Consider the following 20833-nt stretch of genomic DNA (forward strand, 5'->3'; position numbering starts at 1 on the left):
TTTTATCCATCATTTTAATCATATTTTCTAAAATTATTTCTATTTGTAATATAACAATACTATTTTATGTACCTTTGCAGAATCCCTTTTACAATTAAGTTTTCACCCATTATCTCTAAACAGGCTTATACTTTCAATTCTTATACCTTTTCCCTGTTTCTCTATATCTTGTTTCTGTCCTTTATAACTTCTTTTCCTTTCCTGGTTCCCCCTCTTCTTCTTCATCCCCTTTTTACCCCCTTGTCTCTCTACTTCTAATTTTCTCTTCTGTAATCCCCTCTTTTGTTGCTTTCTAATATTATACTTATTTTTCAAACTATTCTTCTTTTTATTTTTGTTTTTCAAATCTTAAACTTTTCATTCTCTTCCCCCCTTTCCTTTTTTCCCCCCACATAAAATTACTTGATCATTAAAAATGGCTTCTTCTTTGTCCCAATCTTCTTGTTCTGCAAGTGTTTCCTGTTGCTTCTCAAAGTTCCAGATCTCCATTTCTAAGAGTTGAAATACGAAGCCAAAAGAACCTCTCCCTTCTTGTGCATCTTCTTTGTACTTTTTAAGTTCCATTTTCAGTTCTTCTAAAATTGGTGCCATTTTAGACACTTTTAAACTACCACCTGATTGATTTTAGTCATTTAAATGCAATAACCAAAAATCCAAAGATCACCAAGTAATCCAAATAATCCCAAGCTGTTTCTTCTTGCTTCTTTTTTCCACTTTCTCTTCCTGAGGTTCTATTATTTTGTTGCCAAGTTTCAGTTAAATTTGTTGTATCTTGTTGAAGTTTCACTGTAAATTCCTTTTAGTTCCAGGCAGTCTCCTCCATTTTTCCAGATCCTGCCCTATTATTCTTTTTCTCTCCTTTCCTGCTTTTAAAAGCTTTTAAGTATCCAGAAATCTTTATTATCCCATTGACATTTTATTTTCAGCTTAAATGCCTATTGATGTCAAAGTGGATTTTTTTTCAATTTCTTGCTTAAGTCTCTTAGCTGTCAGTATCGGGAAGGGAAGAAAAAATAACAAATCCTTTCTCTTCCCTCTCTTCTTCGCTGCTTCAAAATCTTTGGGAACAATGTTTTTTTTATATAGTTTAAATTCCAGGGTACCTTATGTTGTTGCTTTTGCAGTTTAACCCAGTCAACCAAAACTTTCTCTTCTTATCTTCCTCCTGCACATTCTTTTCCGGTCGAGTTCTTCTTTGAGGTGGCCATTTCTGACCACCGCTGCAACCGCCTTCAGGAAAGGGAGTAATGGCCAGCTGAAGAGGAGAGATGTGGCTCTCCTCAACCATGCTGGCAGTCTCCCCACTCTATGGGGTGGCTTAGCCCCGAAACCAGCCGGCTCAGGGTGCTCCGGCGGTGAGCACAGATCGAAACCGCGCATGATTGCAGTTTCGGTCTGTCAGTGAAGGAACTCAAACTGGAAGTCCACAGTGCCATTGCTTTGCTTGACAATAGCTGTGTTGACAAAGTCCTGCAAGTCAGTGAGTCATTTGGGCTTCGGTGGGTGGAAGCGGCGGCAGGAGAGCGATGCCATCATTTCTCTTCCCCCCACGCCCTGCTTTGCTTCCTGCCGCAGAGCTTCGGGTCACGGTCTTGTTGGAGTCTGTCCCTCCTGCCTGCATTCTTCAAGCGTACTCTCTTGGCTCATTCACCTGTATAGTCGGGCACTCTCCTCTTGCTCCAGCTGCCCCAAACCCCCCATAGACCTTTTCCCCCTCTTTTAAGTTTTCTTTATTCTCATTCCCTCCGTCAGTTCCCTAAGAATACAAATTGGCTGAGCAGCTTCCTCCTCCCCCCCCCCTCCCGGTAGCATCTTCTCCGCCTTCATGTTTCTTGGGATTACTTTGTTAAAAAGACATTACTGAGCCCAGAACATTCTGATCCTATGCCGGTAGCTTGTTTTTGCTGTGCCAGCACCTCGCATTTCCCATCGTTTATCCTATATAATCCGTACAAAGGCCCGTAAAAAGGAGATGAAGGTGAGGTGTGGTTACTTCTTCCATTTAAGGGGGTGCTAAGGGTCTGTAGGATGATTCCCTTTCTCTTATGTTTGGATTGGAAGGTTTGCCTCTGCTCCCTACCTTCATCTCCTTAAAGAACAGAAATAGGATGGACATCCACCTCCTGGATTTTTCCTGGCAAATCCCAAAGACACTCTTCCCACTCTCCCTCCTTCTTTCCCTGCCAAGCTTCCCAAAGGATTCGCCTGATGATTCATTCATTCATTCATTCATTCATTCATTCATTCATTCTCCTTGATATTTGGGGGAGGAAAATGGGGAGAATAAAGAGAAAAATAAAAGTGTTATGGGTCTTTGTATGGATTATATAGGATATACGATAGGAAATGTGAGGTGCTGGAAGATGCTGGCATAAAAGTAAATGTTACTTTTATTTTTTTTTCATGTTACATTCCAAAAATATTGAGATTGTATTTTTAAAAATCTCTCAGCAGAAATTATAATATATATTTAAGATGGGTTAGCAATAGCAGATATTGTAATGCAAAATGCTATAAAAAGAAAGTGTGTTAACTATCCACATTTCTACTGTAAGTAAGGGACCAGAAACTCAGCAAACCAGCAAACCATCAACAATACCATAAAAAATGGGATTCCTTATTAATCACATTTAGATATAATTCATCCACAGGGATGTTAGCCATGATATAGAACATCAGGGATATATTCAGACAATTTAGACATTAAATATTATATTATATTATATTATATTATATTATATTATATTATATTATATTATAATTTTATATACAGGTAGTCCTTATTCAGTGACTGCTACCAGAACTTGACACTTGGTTGTTAAACAAAAGTGAAAATTACATGACCACAACTTATTATTTTACTCCTGTTTTCCTTTGTTTTTTGCTACTTTCTTCAGCAGAACTGGGTTTGCCTCTCTTTCTCATTAAAAACATTTGGGTATGGGATAAATAAGCAAGAGAGAGATGCTGGAAAGGACATAATTGCATGGCATAGCTTTTAAACTGGGTGGGTTTTTTTTTTAGCATGGTTATTACATTGGTCACTAAATAAAGCAGATGCTAAGCAACATATATTATTATACTCATTACATTACATTGTATATAAAATTCTGCCTCTTACCTGATAGTCATTGTTCTGAAAGAGATTTTATACTGTTTCTGAAAAGTACCTTCTGGACTAATAATTCATTTGGTATAATTCATTGTGCCCAAAATAATTTTTATCCTTTGTCATAGGATATATATATCTGTACGTATACGTATATTTCCTGAAACAATTGATTGCATGTAGGATTTTACTTTGGACTAAAGCCACATGCAGATTTAGAATTATATAACATGGGGATTATTTCTTCTAGTTTAGTTCTTCCAGTAATTAAATACTTTCTATAGCTATTAAAAACAAATACCAATAGGAAATAATTAATTATCTGCTTATGAGAAGTCTTAAAGAATCTCCATTATCTTAACTTTTGTCAGAGTGGGTGAATGAATGAACAAGGTATTTGGTTTCAATTATCCTTGACTTGGTAACTTCTTATTTAACCCACCCTAACTGTCTTTTGGTCAATACAAATAATTGGTTTAAATCTACAAATAATGTATGACTTACGATCATAAATATAAATAAACAATATATAAAAACAATAACAATATATCATGAAGGTTATTTCTTACCATCAGTAACTTCCAGCTGAGCTTTTGCTAAGATACTTCCAGCAACTGTGAGTGCTTGACAGATGTAATATCCCGCATCAGCCCGCTGAATATTTGTGATAGTAAGATCCCCAGTTGGTAACACAGAATACCTGGCATTAGGCTGGAGAGGCTGATTCGGAAACAGAAGATTCTGTAGAGGTAATGCAGATCATTTAATTCAAAAGCTGAAACACTAATTATTTCGTAAGTAACAGCAGCAGTCTTTACACTGGGCACATTGTTATGTTCATATCATTTACACTTCCTCTGAGATAAATTGGTGACATTTTTAATTGGAACTTCTTTATATAATTTTTAATATGATAGGTGTACAGTTTTATTTTAAAATATGATTTTCCTTACTGATCAAATATTGATCTAGACATTTTAATTAGGATAGTATAATTTAGGTTATTATTTTTTGGGGGGACATTTAAGATAGTTTCCTTAAAGTTCCGCAAAAGGGCTTAATTTTAGAAATCATTTCAATAATGAGCTTTAGAAAAACAAGTAATTACATAGGTAGTTTTGTCAGTAGATATTACAATTCTAAAAAGAAAATTATATTATTTGCCTATGTGCATTTAAATAATCTGATGTTAATGATTTTTCAGGAGACTGCCCTATAGTAAATTTTATATGCTATTAAATGGTAATGCTGAATATAAAAGCTAAATTTTTAAATGCTGACTGTGTTTTCACATGACTTCATAAATAATGAATATTTTTCTAATAACAAATCATAATAGCATCTTCCACCCCACCCCCCCAATCTATGGTATGATTTAATGAATGTGGGTATCCAGTCATTAATAACAGAATCAATTATCCAAATATAATACTGCAAAGAATGTGGTTCACTTATTCAAGAGTATTGGAAATATACTGAGGCAATCCAACAGAGAATAAAGTATACATATTATTTAATATAAAGTTGCTGCATTTTATATGAAATATTATTAAAAATGAAATAGCTACTAAATACAAAGAGCTATGCAAACTGCCATCATGAAAAATCCAGGGACAGTTATGACATCTCCTATTCAGTTGACAACACTTAATAAAAGAGTAAAAAGAACCAGTCCAATATAAGAATGCCTTAAAACAGTGGCCCCCACCATGGACTGTTTCCATGGAGAGAGGATTGTCCAAGGCCAGAGAGGGTGTGGTTTGACAACTGGGTACACAGAATCAAAAAAATATTATAATGTATATATTCAATGTAGGCATAGTGGAAGTAACATGCCTTTGCTATTCATGATAAAATGCAATGACAGGACTTTTAAACATTTAAAAGGTTGATGTCTCCCTACAAAGACCAGACATTTTTATATTAGAGTGAAAACATTAACCTGGTTAACCTCTGTTGCTTTACTGAAGCTCAATTAAGAAAACAACACGTGGGAATAATGAATCACATTGAACTATGTTTCAAGGTTTGATTATAAACAACTGAGGTATCAATTTTTATGTTACATTTATTTGCCAAAAGGAGAACATTTAAGCCCTCTGGGAACTTGGTCTCAATATTGTAATTAATTCTACAGGTTTGTAATTAAACAGCTTCAACATGTTACAATAAGTAGGTAACAGCATTCAATTAAAGAAGCAAGATACATTCTCACCTTAAAATGTTTTACCCTTGAAGTAATACCAATGAAAGTAGATAAAATAGGGTATTAACACTTTTCAATTACACTAAATGACTGTAATCCTGCAAATGATATCCTACTTTAATTAGAAGCTCTTCTCTTTATTACATCATGATGGATGTCCACTTTATTAGATTCAAGTGTGACACTATAAGCCCACTTTACATAAACATTACCATGTTATTAAGACTTTAAATAACATATTTAAAATGTTTGTTAACAATTCTTATTTTAATTTTAAAAATGGCACACATTTTCTCTTCCAAGCAATTTTCTCAATTGCAAGCAAAAAATACTTTTCTTCACAATGAAAGCAACTTTCAAATTGTGTGAATCAAGTACTTCAAACAACGCTCACACTGCACGTTGAAGTAAACAACCAGAAAGCCTGTCAAGCTTTGAACCAAAGAAAAATGCAACCATCTGTAGGAGAAAATGTTGCCTCCTCATCTGTGATTTTTCAATGTACAGTGGTTACATTGAAAAATGACAAATGAATTATTCATTGAATTCATACAAAAGCATCAACTTATATATTTTGTAGTTTAATTGATATATAACTGAGATAATATTTCAGCGGCTCAACCATATGGGTGCATATTTTCATATAAACTAGCTATTCTCAAATAATAATTGCCTATTCCACAGAAAATGGCTGTTGTGGTTTGGAATATGGAGAACAAGGCTAAATTTAATGAGAGAGAGGGCTAGCATAATATATTTATATTCAAAAAAAAATACTGGATGCAGGGGTGGGATGATTCAAATTTTTTAATTTTTTAAACTGGTTCTGTAGGCGTGGCTGTGTGGGCTTGGCCATGTGGGCTTGGCTTCTTTTTTGCAGCAAACCCTTCCCCCCATTTTTTTTTGCCTTCTGGGCTTCAGGGAAGCCTCCTGGGGGGTGTTTTTGCTTCCAGAAGGCTTCCATGGGGCCCAGGAAGGCAAAAAAAATGGAACAGGGGGGCACAGCACCCCACCATACTCCCACTGCATCCCCACTACACTCCTTTTTGCTTCCTGGGCCTCAGGGAAGCCTCCTGGGAGAAGCAATAAGACAGCAAAGGGGATCCCGGCACAGCTGATCATCAGAACAGCTGATCGCCAGGAGGGGAAAAAACGAAATATCTTAAGGAATGACTGGGCAGGCAAGAACTCAGTCAGTAATGTTGGGCATGTGTGCGATGTCATGCATGCGTGATAAGGACTGACTGGGTGGGGAGGGGAGGGGTGGGTGGAGAGGGACGGGGTCAGCTAGGGACACGATTTGTCCGTTCTCCGAGCCGTGCAGAATCATAACAACCAGTTCTATAGAACTGGTCCAAACAAGTAGATTCCAACCCTTGATTGGATGGCAAAATAAATAAATAATTGATATAATGATCCTATAGGATCAATTCAATATGTTTCAAAGTCTTGAAAATAAATTAAAATTATTATTATTATTTCATTATTATTGCCATTCACAATACTGATATAAATAAATAGGGGAATTGTGCCCCTTTATTGGGACTGCCTGCAAATTAGAACATGATCTGCAAAAGCCTTTCAAGTAACAGGTTTTTTTATATGCTTTGAGGAAAACTTCTGTCATGCATTTCTGACACACTGGTTCCAAAGCCTTGTATAGTTCTAGTAATTAAAGAATTAATTCTCATTAAAAGAACTTACCTGGCTGCCTTCTTTTTGCCAAAATACTGCTGGCTGAGGATTTCCTTTAGTTTCACAGGGGAATGTTACTGTTCTTCCCTGGGCAACAATCTGATCACGTGGCCTTACCACAAACTGTGGAGGTGCTATGAGGTGAGAAGTCAAAATAAGACATTAAGAGATGAAAGGTTTTAGCAACTATATCAAAAAGTTACAGGCCACAGTACTTTCAATTTCAGAAATAAACTTTGACTCAAAAGGAGTAAAAACTGTAAGCTAGCAAAAGCTGAATTAAAGAACAAGGAATACAATTTGTTAAAGTATATATACAGCACATCTTGAAGTTTTACCCTGTCAAAGTGTGATCCTAGGTTTTGTACACAGTATACTTTAGGACTATAGGATGACAATATAAAAATGAAACCATGTAATATAAATTTCAAAGAAATACCTTATAAATTCCAGTACACTTTAGGAGTACAGAATGACTATGTGCCTCAAACATAGCCCTCCACTGTGAGACTTTGTGATAACTTTGGAGATGGAGAAGATACCTGCTAAATAAGCTGTAACACATTAGGCAGAGAGTATGAGAAAGGCCTGAAGGAGGAGAACTAAAGAAAATGTGGAAAGTAAAGGCCAAAGTAATCCAAGTGATGCTAAGAACACTCAGGGCTCTGACTCCTAAGATGGGAGAGTGATTACAACAGATCCTATGAACATCAGAGCTCTATGTTCAAAAGAGTGAAGTGCTAGGGACAGCTAAGATACTGTGCAGAACCCTCAAAACTCCCAGGCCTCTGGTAGAGAACTTGAGATTCCTCTGTTTTCATTGGTTGATAGAAGTAGAGACATCCAGTGATGGCACACAAAAACCTCTATGATTGCCTGCTTAACCATATCTAATTGCTTTTAAATTCAGAATTTTAGTCATGCTTTTCATTAATTTTTGTCATTTAAATTTAGTTAGGGATATTATCTTAGAATTGAACAACAACATGACTTTATTGCTTGTTTTTAGGTTATTTATATTTCAGGCTTTTGCTCTTTTTAAGTACTAATAATGGCACATTAGAATATTCTAATAAATGGAAAAATGTATTGTTATTCTTGTTTGTTTCTTTTTATTATGCTGGTCAGTGACTTATGCAATGACGATACTGTTATTAATACCATAGCACCCACATATTTTAAATGAAGACATCCATGCCTTTTTTTCCATCTAAAATCCCAAAAATTTGGGGTTATATATTTTGAAAGGTAACAGTTTAACATTTATTATTTCCAGTTTATTCAGAAATAAACATGCAAAACTTGCAGGTTTCATCTCGTCTGCTTTCACAGGTTACATATGTGCATCTTTATTATATGGTGTGAGGCACTATGTAACAAATTAAGACAACTTATATCAAAGATGGACAAACTCTCAATAATTAGTGGCACAGCTCAGATTGTGGCTTTTCCTCCAGTAATTTAGTGATTTGGAAAAGGACCATCTTTCGTTGAGGGAATTAAAATTATGAGAATTGGAATGGAAAACTTTGGGAGTAAAAAATCAACCTGAAAATTAAAACAAGGAGCAGAATCATATCCTAAATATTAGTAATTTTGCTGCCAAACATTGTTGTCATGGTTTAAGGAGATGGGGACTAACAAGTAGGATGCTTGATAACAGATGTCAAAAGGGTACATATCAGCATAGCTGCATGAGTCACAGTAATTACCCCATTAGGTGACAAGAAGTGAAATAAAAAAGGTATTAAATATTTTCATTAAATACTTTAGAATATTGTAGTAATCAGTTAATTACATAGAAATCCATCAAAGACATAGCTTCATTAAAAAGATGAAAAGATGAACTTGGTTGAAATAATATTTGAATTAATACCAATTGGAAAAAAATAAAGAATTTTATATTTGGAATGCAACTATAAAATCTTTAAAAATGTTAATAAGATTTATTTAAAGTTGCTTGAAAAGCTAGTTCAACAGTAGTTCATATGAAACCTGCATGATTTATTAATATAATCATAAGAAATAATGAGAACTCAAAATACATTTAATTCATATTGCAAGGTCTAGAACAAATGTACTGAATGTCCTTTTATTTGTATTCAAATTATTTTTTCTAACTAATTGTGTAAATCTTGTGATTGATTTTGACATTCATAACTAGATTCATAAGTAAGCTTTTTTCTGAACTGAAAGTAGCTGATGTACAGTCCTATTAAACCTGGTTGTAGATTGCTCTTTCCTGAACTCATGGCTCTTCTAATAATTGTACAGTTATAGGGCAGTTCAGAAATGCTCATGATTTAATGATCTACTGATTGATGGAGGTAAGTTTTATTGTGGGAACTACATATTTTTTGTTTGTTTAAAATCAATTTTTAACTGTATTCTTGTGCACTGCTTGAGGTCCTGCTGGTATATTGGCAACCATATAAGCTTGTTGAATAAATAAGACAAAATAAATAAATAAAAAATGATTAATAAAAATTAATAAAAAATGAGTAATAAAGTTGCTTTTTTTAAGCATTCAGTTTAAACACAAAATCAAAATAATTCTGTCTTTAATAACACTGGAAAATAACACAGCAAAATCTCCTATGTCATACTATCAGCAGTCCAAAAACATTTTGGGGGTATTTATATTTTTATGTTTCTTATATTGTTCAGATTATATTTAAATTTTAGTTCCACAACCAAAAATGAGAAGTTATCCAGAGTGCATATTGGGTGTGTTCAGATATATCTATCTGTCCGTCATTTGACATAAAGTTTGAACAGTTCAGATTCTTTGAATTGCATCTAGTAATTTTTTTTTTTTGCTTTGTCTTCTGCCACATGTTTTTGGATTCACCAGATTAAAGTTTGTGATGTCACTTAGAATTGGCCTTAGAGGCTAGGAGCAAGAAAGGTATATGGAATCAGTTCCCTCCTGAGACTTTTTTTTGGCCTACAGGGAAACTGAATTGTCATATGGCCCTAAATCAGATTGCAATTTTAGAGAGAAATCCTACAGCCATTATATGTCAATCTGACATGTAAAAACAAAAATCGGTGATAGATGAAGAATTTAATAATATAAGTTTGTCATTCCTGCAATTTTAGCTGCTGAACAACATTTCTCATTAAATACTGAGACTTCACAGATGTAATCAGTCAAAGAAAAGAATAGCAGTTACTAACGCATCAATTGCATGACTACCCTATTAATCTGTAATGGGGCTAAGATCCGAGTTGGATGTCTCTTTATCACAGCATTAGTTGGTAGCTTTGAAGGGATCCATTGATACAAATGTGAAAAGATGCTTTATTTGACCCTTAGCCTTTCCTGCAGTGACTCTTGTACTGTTTTTTAGAAAGAAATTGGGAGAACCTAGTGTCTGCAACGATTACTGACAACTGTATCAGATTACTGTTTATAATCATTACTCTTTGTCATTCATCTCTGAATGCCTCTACAACGCTAAATGTTTATCAAGTTAGATATTAAAGGTTGTACAATTTAATGTGCAAAAGAAAGAGAAATGAATGGAATACAGTGTTTTGAACATACTATGGGCATATTGAATATATGGTCATGTGTCTTGGACTGATGAATCCTTGTGTAATCTTCCAGCATTTTATTAGCAATGTGTTCTGAGATCTCCTAGATCATTATATTTAGATTTCAGCAAGGCATTCGACAAAGTAGACCACAACCGACTTCTTAGTAAGCTAGAAAAAGTGGAATAGATAGCACCACCACTAGATGGACTCGCAACTGGCTGGCAAACCATACTCAACGAGTAGTCCTTAATGGGTCTAAGTCTACATGGAAGGAAGGAAGCAGTGGATGCCACAAGATTCCATCTTAGGCCAATACTCTTCAATGTCTTCATTAACGACATAGATGAGGGAATAGAAGGAGAACTTACCAAATTTGCAGATGATACAAAGCTGGCAGGAATAGCTAACACCCAGGAAGATGGGCTCAAGATCCAGATGGATCTTGACAGACTAGAACACTGGGCCGTATCTAACAAAATGAAATTCAGTGTAGAGAAAAGTAAAGTCCTATACTTAAGCAAGAAAAACCAAAAGTACACATATAGACTGGGTGAAACCAGGCTCAATAGCAATAACTGTGAGAGGGATCTTAGAGTCTTAGTGGACAAGCAGCTAAATATGAGCCAGCAGTGTGCAGCCGCCGCCAAAAAAGCTAATGCAATCCTAAGTTGTATTAACAGAGGGATACAGTCAAGATCAAGGGAAGTACTAATACCACTTTATAAAGCCTTAGTAAGACCACACCTAGAGTACTGCATCCAGTTTTGGTCACCACATTATAAAAAAGATGTTGAGACTCTAGAAAAAGTACAGAGAAGAGCAACCAGGATGATTAGGGGACTGGAGGCTAAAACATACAACGAACGGTTGCAGGAACTGGGCTTGGCTAGTCTAGTAAAGAGAAGGACCAGGGGAGATATAGCAGTCTTCCAATATTTGAGGGGCTGCCACAGAGAGGAAGGGGTCAAGCTATTTTCTAAAGCTCCTGTAGGCCAGACTAGGAATAATGGATGGAAACTGAACAAGGAGAGATTTAACCTGGAAACAAGGAGAAACTTTCTGACAGTGAGAACAATCAACCAATGGAACAGCTTGCCCTTGGAAGTTGTGGGAGCGCCATCACTTGAGACTTTCAAGAAAAGATTGGACTGCCATTTGTCAGAAATGGTGTAGGGTCTCCTGCTTGGGTGGGGGGTAGGACTAGATGACCTACAAGGTCCCTTCCAATTCTGATTGTCTGTATCTGTATTATATCATTATTTATATTGATGATATCCTGATTTTCTTGACTTCTATTGCAGAGCATGAACAACATATCAGACCAATTTACAGAGACTGCAGAAAAATCATATATTTACAAAACTCACTTAGTATGAATTTGAGAGTACCACAATAGAATTTCTAGGCAATCATATATCTTCTATTGATAGTGCCATGTATCCTGATAAGGTAGATGTTATCTTGTTTTGGTAGTCCTCACACAAGGATGAACAATGCATCCTGTGATTTGCAAATTATGACCAGTTCTTTATTAGAAGTCACAGTACCATTGACCAACCTCTTCCAGAAGATCACTGTTCAATGATAAGGTCCAGAAAGCTTTTGAAGCTTTAAAGTCTGCATTTGCCTCTCAGCTCAATCTTTGTCATTCAGATCCAGCAAGTCCTTTTATTATAGACATTGACATATTTGAGATAGTGTTGGGAGCAGTACTATTTCAGGCAGATTTGATGTTCCTCCAGTATATACTCTTGTAGCTATTACTCTCAGAAACGGAAAGATGGCTGAGAAAAACAGTATCACTGGATAAGGAACTGCCAGCAATTAAAGCCACTTTTGAAATCTGTGACATCTGATAGAAGGAGCCAGACACCCAGTGGAAGTCTGTATTGATCACCAAAACCATAAACATCTTCAAACCATCAGGAAACTAAATTAAATACTAATCCACTCAATGTTTTTCTTTGTTCACTTTAATTTCAGAATCATATCCCTTGCATATATTCACACAAGTAATGTGCTGATGCCCTCTATGAACATTCTGACCCTGACTCATAATCTGCCACTGTCAAACATTCAGAAAACACTGTTGCTCCAATGTCCCATTAACTCTATTATAGGAACTAAAGGAACAGTAACATCTAGACATGCACAGACCTGTTGGAGAGAAATTGCAGGAGAAATTCTTGCAATTTAAGTTTCCACTGAGCCCTTATGGAGTATGGTCCTAAGACTGAGCCACAACAGTCCATTGGCAAGACACATTTTAAGATTCTATATTTATTGAGTAAAAAATCCTGCTGGCTACATCTCCAAATAGAGGTGGAGCAGTATATCACTTCCTGTCCTGATTGTTGCTGATATTCCACAAAAGCTACCTGGGGAACTTCTATTAGTGTGAATCCTGGAAAGATCCTGACAAACCATGTCCTTCTGTATATCACTATATCAGACTATACTTTATTTATTTAGTCAATGATGCATTTGATAATATATATATAAGTAAAAATATGATTATTGATACATGAAATAGATATGAATAAAAGGGAACATTAAGACAGGGATGGTAGCCATGTTGGTGTGCTTATGCATGTCCTTAATATATATACCATTACTACCTTAATATATATTATTGAACCTCTACCAAAAGGACCACCAACCCTATTGGTGGTTCATTTCATTCCCTGTACCTGCTTACTCACAGCAAAGGAGGTGACAAATCTCTTTTTAGATAATATTTTCCACCTAAATGAATTACATGAGCATCTGATTTCTTATCAGGGCCAGGAAATCACTGCTTTGTTTGGATGTTACTCTAACAGGTTTGGGGGTGCAAGTCCATCTTTCCTCAGCTGTCATATCCAAACAGACAGGCAAATCTGAACTTGTGAATGCTATCCTTAAGAATATTTCTGTGATTATGTCAATTATCAAGAAGACAATTGGGTTGAGTGTCTGGCTGCAGTGGAGTTTGTCTACAACAATGTAAAATACACCTCCATAAAGATATCCCTGTTCCTACTGGTAGTTAATTATGGTTTCTACCCTTATTTCTTTCTTTTGAATTCCTTTAATTCATCAATTCTAGTCAAAGATCGGTTCTCATAGGAACTGAAGGCAACCCACTAAGTCCTTCAAGACCAGGTACAGGAGGCAAAGAATTTCAACATCATCAACTTAAGAGTCACCTTGTCTTTTGCAGGCTTTGTGTGAATTTCCACCTGACATTTGTTACTCAGTGCAGATCCAAAAAAAACTAAATGACCAGTTCCCAGTTCTTTTTCCCATTGAAGCAGAGGGTTATCAATTGCAATTATCAAAATGCACTCAATCTTCCATATATCGTATTGGTTCCCAATGCTCCAGTATCAATATGTTGGCTTCAACACTGATTACAATAGTCTGGAAGGGAAACGGTGGAGAGAAATGTTCCTGGGAGGATGCACCACTCTTGGTATTTCACCATTGCTGATACCCCAAAAATCCTAAACCCTCAACTGAGGTTGGAGGAAATTGTGGAGAGGGGGAGATGGTCACAGCTCAGAACTCATGTGCTCAGTCTAAATATGTAGAAAAAGTCCCTTATTTAAAGACAGCTTGCTGCAACCTCATTTAAGAGGCAGCCCTGAGCCATCATCCTTCACTGAAATTGTTTGAGTGCTGGTTGTTACATGATGCTTATTTGGATTCTGTTTGTGAAAATTTGATCTCTGGACTGGCTAACCATTCTGCTCTGGCTGATGAAACTCTGGACTGGATTTTAAGTATTATTCTGCATGTTCCTGTTGAAAGCAAAACTACCCCATTCAGAGAGTCTGTTTTGATTTGCATTCATTGCCTGCTGATATCTCCTTGAACTTGAGTAAACTGTTAATTTCTTTAACAAATGTGTGTGAGTGTATAATTGAAACCTGAAGCAGGACAATAACTGCTACTATATTTGGGACAAACAAACCAGGTAGAAACAGTGCAATAGAATTTCTGTGTATGAAGATATCAATTTGTCTATCTGAAAATCTGATGAGAACAATAGTAGACAACAATGGAGGGAAAATAAATGAATGCTCTATTTCCAGAATTTATCTAATGTAAACTATAGAAGGTAATCTAAATGCTTAAGTTAAAAAAAGATATCTCAGAAATAAGGAAAATAGTTATTAGTTATGTTTTACAAACAGAGGTCAGGTGTTAATTATTAAACAGATTAATAATAATCTATTACAATCCCAATCAATGACAGACAGAACTGTGTTTGACTGCATACACAAATTCAGTAACATATGATACAAATGATTTGTTTTAACAGAGAAGGCAGGGTTAATTTAATAATTTATACCAATAATTTAATGATTTAAAATTGAATTTTAATGTTTGGTTTTGGAAAATGAAAATAATACAAGAAGCAATGATTAACTCTGGATCTTTTCTTTTCCCCTCAGACAGAATGAAAACCTTTAAAACAATACCTATCCTGTATTTCATATCACATACAACCAAAGGACACATACATATTTGACACATTAGTAAAAAGCTTCTTTTATTTCAGTTGAAACCCTATAAAATAATAGTAATGATATCAACAGTTTTATAACCTCTCAGTATTAGTATAGTTATTTAACAACGTCACTGAAAAAACAATCTCTAGAAATGTCATTTCACAGAACATTGTACCAGTATTCTGTTGTATATCATATTGAGCATACTGAACACAACTGGCATTTCTAATACAAATAAAAATGACATGAATAACAATTCTTAAATAATTTCTGTGTAAATATCTCTTTAATATTAGAAATAAAATTCATTTCAGCTAAAGCATAACTTTTGTATTTTTTCAAAGAATACAACACCAAAAATATAAATCTACTTATACCAGTCACTGCTGTTTTAATTTTTTTCCCCAGTACATTACTACTGATACAATCAAAGAACATAATTTCATTTATTTCAGTGAGGGCACAAATTAGATTGCAGGTTTTTAATAAAATGTATTCATTATTTCTATTATGCAACAGTTCAGATTCAGAAATGACACCAAATTATTAAGGTCCTTGCATTATTCTAATTTTTCTACTGTATAATAACTTTGAAAACAGGTAAATAATAATTCTTTCCTTCTCTATTTAGTAATTAATATGTCAAGATTCCGGCAATTACCCCAATCAAATCATGAGTCTCAAGCCAAGCTTTCAAAACTTCAAAAGGATTTATTGGGAGTTAAAATGTTCTGCACTGCCTGGGTGTAGCCAACTCTGAGACATATAATTCATTGTCATCCTTGACCCTGGTTTCCCCCCACCCCCTGGGTGTATCATAATTCATATTCTCCAATGGGACACATCCATAGACAAGAATCATCAATCATGTTCTCCAGTTAGAATTTTGTGCAGCAGAAAATTCAGTCACCTAGTTACTATCTTTGAAAACTATGGAATGCACTTTCAGTTTCCAAGCTGCCGCAATGCTCCCCCTCCCTTTCTGTTGACAACTCCATATAAATATTTTATGAGTTGACATAATTATTATTTTAAAACACATCTGTATGATAATAAATGAAAGATGGAGAATTATATGAAATTATGCTAAAATGGATAGAAGGATGGCTACTTACCAACAGGACGAACTGGAGATATTACAATGGTGTGGTGAAAACATAACAAAATTAAAGAAAAAAAAAGAATTTGTCAGAATGCATGATGTGTAATGCTATGCTATATGTGGATAATTACCTGAACATTATTCATATATAGCAACCATAATTAATAATTTCTTTCTACTATTTATGATTTTAAAATTGAAACAAGAAATACATGCATAGAATTTAATTATATAGAATTAGTGATCTGATTACTTCTATTGTTAGGTTCATATGACACTATCAAACGTGATTATAAATATTTAAAGAAAAGCAGCTCAATCTCCAGATTTTCTTTTATTTAATCCAAACTCACACATTGGAAAATATTAATCCAATGAAAAGAAGGAATAACATCAGTATTTGACTTAAACACCAAAGGCGTTTAACCATATCTAGCTAGGATTTTGGAGAAAAGCCAAAAATATGTAGTAATATCTGTGTGTATGTATAATATTTTAGTAACAAATAAAATGCATTTTTCCATATTCACTGATTGAGATGATAAAATCAAAACAACGAATTTTGAATGATCAAAGGGATTTTAACAGAATTTCAGAAAATACTGTTGGGTAACTCTTACTTTTTTAAAAAAAAAATGGACCTGATTAATGGGATATTTTTCTTTCAAATATATGTTAACTTTGAGTGTCTTCAGTTTAGCAGGTGTCTATCATGGCATTAGATTGTCACATTAGTGTTTGGCTTATGTGTCAGCTCTTATTTGATTGAAGGGCAAGTTTAGGTCTACATGGAACATTTTGTAGAAGAAACAAAGCAGTTAAAGAATTAATCACATAATAGTATTAAATACTTAATTATTATATTATTCAGCTGCATTAGTCAAGCTTCACAAAATAAATTTATAAGTTTCTTTGAAATGTGTAGCTTTTACTTATTTTAATTGTTTAAAAAAAATTATGATTTGCACAATAAAACACCATTTTCAGTTATAATTTTGTAGGCTTCAAACACAAGAAATGGATATGTTTTGACATGATATAACCATAATTACTTTAAAATTCGCGGTGTGAATATTTATTGACTGACTTGCCACTTTCAGAAGAGATGCTACAACACATTTATAACTAAATTAGGACATTGTCAAACCAACAGTGTTTAAAATTAGTTAACCTTACTATTATTTTATGTATATATTTCTAAAAGAATAATGTTCTCTAATATTACATTTCTAATCAAGTTTTATCCTGTGCATGTTTTCTATGGAGTAAATTACACTGTTCAAAAGAAAAATTCATAATTTGGCAGTTTCAATGTTATAAGGCATGGTTTAATATTAATATAATTCAAAAACAATAAAAGCTCTGTAACTGTTGTTAAGGAAACCACCATACAAAGTAAAAAGGGATTTAAAACAGAAACTCAACAGTGGAAATTTATTAAGTTTTGATTTTTAAGATAAATTCCATTTGGAACATGAAACAAATTTTCCAAATTACTTTTGCTAACAGAATCTGGTGAACTTGAAGAAAGAAGGTGGATTCTAATTTGGATTTCAACTTCATTATTTAATTGCTTGCCAAAAACCAAAACCTTTATATTCAGAAAATCTGGACACTGCTGAAGGATTCTTCTCAATTATATTCCCATATCAGTCATTCTCTTACTCTAAATAAAATGTATATAAAAAAGAGAGCAGACAAAAACACGCACTAAAAAACTGCAATTGTGTTTATTTCAATTTCCATGATTTGTAATCTCTGATTTAAGGAACGGTGTTATTTAAGAATTAATTGCTATGACTTATTTGGATTAGACTTAAAATACTTTAGATTTATATATATAAACTCTACCTTATTGCTTTGCTTTTATTAGAGTGAACTGTACTCTTAAAGTACTAATGCCTGTTCTGAAGATTGCATGAAATATATGAGGCAATTCATTGTTATATAAGGTTTAATAGGATTATTTGTACTATTAATTGTAAACATAAAGCATAAAACCTCTATTTTAAAAAATCTGGAGTTTCACACTGCCAGAATTAGTATGCCTTTTTTTTCCATTTTTTCCTTTCTTTTTCCATCCAAATTCATCAATTAACTAAACCATATTACAAAAGCTGGCATTCAGATCAGTTGACCTATATTCTAATAAAGCAGACCATGTAAATTTATACAGTATAATATAATGAGGATAAACGAGAAAAACCACTCATGAAGCAATTTCTGCAGTTCTAGTGAAATCTTTACCACATACTGCTAAAATGTGAAATAGTGTCTGTACGATGTCCATTATTTTTTATACTTCTATTTTTATGTTTGTGTGTGTCTACCCATTTATAAAACAACCTGCAGCTGCATTCATTACCAATGAAGTTCACAGCTGGCAATGGGAAAAATACACAGAAAGGAGAATGAATAGAATTCCAGCAGAACATATACTCTAAAAAGAATATGATATGAATGCAAGATTGATTAGGTTAACAGTGAAAATATGAAATCTCCACAAATATTTTGTTCCTCAGTATCCCTTATATAATAAAATTGTCTCTCACATACATATCAAGTTGTAAAACCATCTTGTTTTATATATGGCAGACCAAAAATCAGAATCCACAGGCAATCACAATAGATACTGTATTTTGTTAAAAAAAATTCCAAAAACAGTTACTGTAGTTATGAATTTTCAAAAGTCACACATCATAAAAAATAACAAGTGTTTGGAAAAAAATGGCAACCAATTCAATAATTTATTGTAACTTATATAATATACTACCTATTGTATTTTATACAATATACTGTCTATTGGCCCTCCCTTTTGCGTACCTTGATATTTTCTACTTCTTTTTCTACATCAAAAAAAGATCTACATTCCCTTATATGAACTGTATTGATACATATGTATAGTATAGCAGTCCCATATCACCACATTTTTCCTCCTTCCTCATACATTCATCTAATTCTTTCTTGATTCTTTATATATTGTACTAGTCTGATATATTAAATTTACTGTGAAAAATAAAAGCTTATATTTCTTGATGACTGGCTTTATAGTCACCTGTTGCTGCATGGTCAGCTGTAATGAAGAAAACTATAAACTCTTGTTCATATATCTATTCTTAATTTTTGTTACAACAGTACCGGAACTTCATTTGGATAAGGAGATATATGATGTCAGCTGAATTTGCTATTGTTTCATTTAAATGTGAAATTGTGAACTTTTTTCTTCAATTTCCTTATTTATAAGATTTCCAAGAACAAAATGTATAGGCACTTAATTATGTAATGCTTATAAAAATATAAAGCTCTTTTTATTGTCTCTTGGGATTACAGTAACAAAAGAGGTTTCATGAGTTTTAAGAACTTTCTCTTGCTATAATAAATGTAATGGCATCAAAATCTATTTTTAATCATTAGGAAGTGTATAAATGTCAAAAAAAAAAAAGCTTTTCTCCGTGATATTCTTGACAACTACTATCAGTGATCAAAGTAAGCTACAAGTAAGAGCTGCTTATTTAAATACAATTGTATCCTGTATTCTAAATCTTAGAATCTAATCTTCAGCCACCAAATGATATATCCGACTATGTTATATTTAGTTATATGTTTTAAATAGTTCAGAACTCACCTCGAACTGTAAGAGTTGCAGATGATTCAACTTTTCCAACTCTGTTTTCAGTTATGCATGTGTATGTTCCTTCATCTGAGCTCATAGCCTTTTTAATACGCAAAGTATAATCATCTTTGATATCATATCTGCTTTTAGAATAGAAAAGAGAATTTATACCAAGTTTATTTTTTCACCAGGAATGCTGTCATCATTATTCTAACACAGAAACATCTCTAGAAGATAATTCATTATATGAAATGACATAATTCCACTAAAAATTAATCTTCATGACACTTTTACTGAACCATGTATTACTTAAAGTTTTACAGCCATAAAATTAGTATGGCTATGTTCATGTCACATTAAAGTTATATTAGGAATATCACTTATACTGTCCTTATTCTAAACCAGTACAATCAGATAGCACTATTATCAGAATATAATATCCTAAGTTTTATTCTGATCTGATGAATATGAAATATACCTATCAAAATATCTCAGCTCTGTAATAACTTAGTTACATTAAGGGGAATTTTAGATTTTAAGCAACCAAAGTAAACATAAGATCTGTAAGATTTCTATACATGCTAAATGTTCTCAACAATATACATTATAGCATGTCTTTAGGGAAAATTATTTTTTTAAATTTTTTTATAAACAAGATGCTTTATTATAAACAATTATTTGAATGCTGTATTAATTTTAAAATATGGGTTTACATAATATTTATCTAGCTTTATTTGTGTATATACAATTTCACATAATTTCCTATTTGATACACTGAAAATGAGACCAGATTGGGCCAATTTATACTATAATAGCTTTCAAGGAATAAAAAATTATTTTTATTATTAATTTTTTTTACATTAATAGGAATAATTTAAACTTTCTAAAGTTTGTATTCTATTTTTCTCAAATTATTTGGTTTAAGGTCAATAGGAATCATGGATTTTCCTGCAAAAAAAATCTGTTATTATTATTTTCCCAGGGCATCAGGTTATTTTAATGTGCAGGTTCTTCTTAAAAAAACACCTCACATTTTTATTAAAATATAAATTTCAATTGAAATGGTGTG

The 20833-nt window shown here is 33.5% G+C and overlaps 1 protein-coding gene across 12 annotated transcripts in view; it reads right to left on the reverse strand.

Annotated features, from left to right (window-relative positions):
• The window catches only part of ROBO2 (roundabout guidance receptor 2), a 783469-nt gene that overhangs the window by 102384 nt on the left and 660252 nt on the right, over window positions 1-20833 (reverse strand). For 5 of the 12 annotated variants that reach the window (XM_087937509.1, XM_087937502.1, XM_087937510.1 and 2 more), the window contains exons 6-9: window positions 19777-19907; window positions 16165-16176; window positions 7020-7144; window positions 3679-3850 (exon numbers count right to left, since the gene is read on the reverse strand). In XM_087937509.1, coding sequence (XP_087793635.1) covers window positions 3679-3850; window positions 7020-7144; window positions 16165-16176; window positions 19777-19907 — 440 coding nt within the window. The remainder of the gene's footprint in view (window positions 1-3678; window positions 3851-7019; window positions 7145-16164; window positions 16177-19776; window positions 19908-20833) is intronic. The other 7 variants (XM_026700666.2, XM_087937512.1, XM_087937506.1 and 4 more) reach the window with 3 other exon arrangements.

This window comes from Pseudonaja textilis, chromosome 7, assembly GCF_049901715.1.
Source record: "Pseudonaja textilis isolate UNSWEBS1 chromosome 7, rPseTex1.2, whole genome shotgun sequence".
Classification (NCBI taxonomy): Eukaryota; Metazoa; Chordata; class Lepidosauria; order Squamata; family Elapidae; genus Pseudonaja; species Pseudonaja textilis.